The 4377-nt window shown below is 34.5% G+C and overlaps 1 protein-coding gene across 1 annotated transcript in view; it reads left to right on the forward strand.

Annotated features, from left to right (window-relative positions):
• The window catches only part of CASD1 (CAS1 domain containing 1), a 48752-nt gene that overhangs the window by 14493 nt on the left and 29882 nt on the right, over positions 1–4377 (forward strand). The window contains exons 4-5 of the mRNA XM_017525117.1: positions 3157–3201; positions 4165–4227. Of these exons, the coding sequence (XP_017380606.1) occupies positions 3157–3201; positions 4165–4227 (108 nt within the window). The remainder of the gene's footprint in view (positions 1–3156; positions 3202–4164; positions 4228–4377) is intronic.

Raw genomic sequence — 4377 nt, forward strand, 5'->3', positions numbered from 1 at the left:
AAAAAAAAAAAAAAGTAACAGAAATGCCATCGAAGATCACTGGGGAAAGGAAGGTCTATTCAATTAATGGTGCTAAGGCAATTTGCATATGGAAAAAATTGAAATTGGATTCCTACCTCACACCATTGAGTGAAATCATTTCTAGATGGATGAGTTTAAACTTAAATATGAAAGTAAAAATTTTGAAACCTTTAGAAATAGAAATAAAATGTAGGCGAATATGTTTATTATCTCAAGATAGGGAAATATCTCTCACATAAGAGACAAAAAGTGCTAACCATAAAAGATAAATTCACATACCTTAAGATAAAGAGTATCTGTTCACCGAAAGATACCTTAAAGAAAAAAGTTAAACTACAAACTGAGAGAAGATATTTACATTTTTTCAACAAATATCAGAAACTGCAAATTAATGAAGAAGATAACCCAGTAGACAAAAGGTAGGTGTCAGGGAGCATGGCCAGGCATTTTACTGAAGTGGAAGTGAGACTTTTTTATACCTATAATAATGACAGAAATTAAATCTGACAATGGCAAGAAATATGAAAACAGACCAGATACATTAGGCTGTGTACCAGTAGATGCCTTAGAAACTGTTAGTGGGAGTGTAAATTCTTACAAACACTCCAGAAAATAATTGCATTATTATTTGAGGGTGAACATTTTTATGGCCTGTGGATCTATGAAACAATTAGGGAAGTTCTTACTCTTTTTGTTAAGAGACATGTCCAAGAAGATAACCATTAGTGCTGTTTATAATCAGATAGTGATATATTGTGTCAAGTGATCTGTACTCTAAAAAATAGTAACTATGATAATTGATATCAATAAAAATTATATTGATAAAATAAAGTGACTGATATGTACAAGTTTTTAAAAGCTAGGGAATGTTCTAGATTTTGAGACTAAGATGTGACAGCTAAATGTAACACTTGATTTTAATTGGATTGTAGGTTAAAATATAAGAGCTGTAGAAAGTATATTCTTGGGAAATCGGAAAAAATTGAATATGGGCTGTATATAAAATGAGATAATATTTTATCAGTGTCAAATTTTTTATGTAAGAATGTTCTTAGGGATTATGTGCTCAGAGATATATGTTTACGTATTTAAGGGTAAAATGTTATGACTTCTGTAATGTGCTTTCACATAGTTCAGCAAAAGAGAAAAACTATAGAGTATGTACATGCCGAGAGGGAGAAAGGTGAAGCTGATACAGGAAATGTTAATTGGTAAAGGATTTTGGGTGTTTATTTAATTCTGTCAGCTTTGCTGTGAGATTGAAAATTTTTAAAATTAAAAATTACAGAGAAAGCCAACAACACTAAACAATATATCATTTAAAGATGCATATTTATGTGACAAAAACTATACAAAGGTTTTAAAAACAAAGCATAAACACAAAATCAGGAGAGTGGTTTACTTTGGGTGAAGCAGGGAGTTAAGATAGGGAGAGAACCACATAGGTGGTTCATTGTGTTGGCAGTGCTCTAATTTGTATAATGGATTCATGTGTTTATTAGTTCTACCGTGCTTTGTGATTTTCATATATGTGACTTTTGTATATATCAAATGTTATATTAAAAAAGGAAGAAGAAGTAGATCAAGTTGCATTAACTACGCTATGCAAAGTAAGACAAAGTTCATGACATTATTTCTCTGAGGACAAATTTTTAGAAGGTTGAGGACAGGGTAGAAGGAGGAAAACACCTGTGTGATTTTGTTTGACCCAGTATATCCCAAATTTATTTGATCAAAGAAACTTACCTTAAAGTTTCATTGAATTGATAGTCTCAAGACTCCTTTTGGAAAGTGAAGTTTTAGGAGCACCAACAAGAATCTAAAAAGTTAACCTGTTGGTAGAACAAATTTTATTGCATGGAGATTTCAGTATAAATACCGTTTGTCTGTTTAAATTAATGAAAACATTTCAACCTTGATTTTAGCAACAGAATTAGCTTCCTATTGACCACCCTTACCCCTTCCCCACCCAGATTTTTAATTCTGAAAGAAATGCCATTCTTGATGTGGAACATTTGGTTACAAGAAGTTGTAGTGTTCACATTTCAATTTTTTCTGCAAATCAACTATTTATATACCGTTTTCAAAGTGAAACTTACAATAACCTGGAATCCTGTACATCCATTCCTGTCATTCAGGGCCTGTACTCCAGTGCACTGGTAAGAGTGGACTAGATGTTGCTGCAGCAACAAACCACTCTAACGTCTTAACAAAACAGAAGTTCTTACTTAGCTTTGCATGACCTAGGTGGGCTGGCAAGAGGCATTACTCCACACAGTCATTTAGCAGTTCCTGCTACTGGAATTTTTACTGTCTTCTAGAGTACTTTGGAACATTCAGTTTCCTTAATCTGTTAAGTTAGACACTAAAGAATTGCCTTGGGAAATTCAGCCTGGAAGTGATGTATGTTCACATTGCATTAGCTAAAACTAGCCATGTGGCTCTGTCTAACTGGAAGGGACTCAGGAAATGTAGGGGAAGAAATCCACTTCTGAGATAAATAGTAACACTAGGGCTGGGCACAGTGGCTCATACCTGTAATCCCAGCTCTTTGGGAGGCTGAGGTGGGTGAATCACTTGAGCCTAGGAGATTGGGACCAGCTGGGCAACATGGCAAAACTCCATTGCTACAAAAAATATTTTTTAAAAATTCGCCAGGCATGGCGGTGTGAGCCAGTAGTCCTAACTACTTGGGAGGCGGAGGTTGCAATGAGTCGAGATCACACCATTGTACTCCAGCCTGGGCAACAGATTGAGACTCTGTCTCAAAAAAACAAAAAACAAAACAAACAAAAAATAGTAATAATAGGACTAAGTTGGAATCCTGGCAATCTTGGCATAAAGGTAATTTATATAGGCATGTTTATGTGTCTGCTTGTTTACTGTTGAAATTTTATCTTTGAACTATGTCTTAGATGTTGAAAATCACATGTAGACAATTTAACTGGTGTCACTTTTTTTTTTATATTCTATGTTGGTTTTTTCTCTTTTATATGTATAGATAATTGAGATTTGGTACATGATAGTAAATCAACAAAAAGATGCATAAAAATTAATCAACAAAAGCAGTTAAATGGGGTATTTATGTAAATTTTAATTTATACATTAATGTTCCTCTGTCTCTTTTTATGGCAGCATGAAAACATTCCTTTTGAAGACAAGCTTGCATCAGTTAAAGTGGTAAGTTCGTATAATAGTAAGCTAGATGTTACAATATTGAAGGTATATTCATTGGTTAATTGAACATACTAAGTGTATTCCAATGTATTCTTGAGAGTAGGTAAGAATATTAGGATAGTGGAGTAAAAGTTTGTGTGAGTTGTTTTATGTAATGGTCTCAAAATTTTATTAGGAAAGAATAATCTTGCACATGAATTTGAAACCAGTATGTGTTCTGGATTAATCCATAAAAGAATATATGAGAATTCTCTGAATTCCCAATCAGTGAGAGTTAAGTGGGGTCAAGACAAAAATGGCCTTGATTTAGTGAAGATTCCAAGTCTTCATAGTTGTCTACCATGCAAATACAAGTGAGACAAGGATGGCAGAAAAGAAAAAGAGAGGCAATAGGAATGTACAGAGCAAGGAATTGAAAGTCATTTTCCTCCCTGCAAAAGTGGTGTTTTAACTGAGGCTTCAAAGATAAGAATGAGTTAGACAGGCTCAGTGGAAGAGTTTGTGAGCATTATGGACAGAATGAATAGTATGTGCAAAGTCCTAGAGAAAAAGGAGAGCATAGAGCATTCCAGGAGCTGATTGAGAACCAAAAGGTAGAGCAGGGGTAGAAGTGGCAGAAGAAAAGACAGAAAGGACAGGTGGAGATCTTGCACCATCTTAGCAAATTATGGGATTTTAGATTTTATTCTCAGGGCAGTAGAAAGTCTCTGAATACTTAAGCAGGGGTGTGGCAAGATCAGATTTAAGTTTTTTAAAGATTGCTCTGGCTAAAATGTGGACAGTATGTCAGAGGAAGACAAAAGTAGATTCAAGGAAAACTATTCTATGACTCTTGCCAAATTAATATAGGAATTGAAGATATGTTGGACAAGGTCATGTTTTACTTTTAAGTACTCTGTAAGAGAATGAATGGTGGAATTAAGAGTTTCTTTGGCCTTTTGTTTACTTCCAACATTTCTCTTTTAGGATTTTCTGTGGCATCCTGAAGTTAACGGTTCTATGAAACAGTGTATCAAAGTGTGGACTGAGGTCTGTATTTAAAAAGTTAGGCTTTTCTTTTTTTTTTTAAGCAACCAAATTTTTTATTTTATTTTATTTTTTTTTGAGACGGAGTTTCACTCATGTTACCCAGGCTGGAGTGCAATGGCGCGATCTCGGCTCACCGCAACCTCCGCCTCC

Source organism: Cebus imitator, unplaced genomic scaffold, assembly GCF_001604975.1.
Source record: "Cebus imitator isolate Cc_AM_T3 unplaced genomic scaffold, Cebus_imitator-1.0 Scaffold37, whole genome shotgun sequence".
In the NCBI taxonomy this organism is placed as follows: domain Eukaryota; kingdom Metazoa; phylum Chordata; class Mammalia; order Primates; family Cebidae; genus Cebus; species Cebus imitator.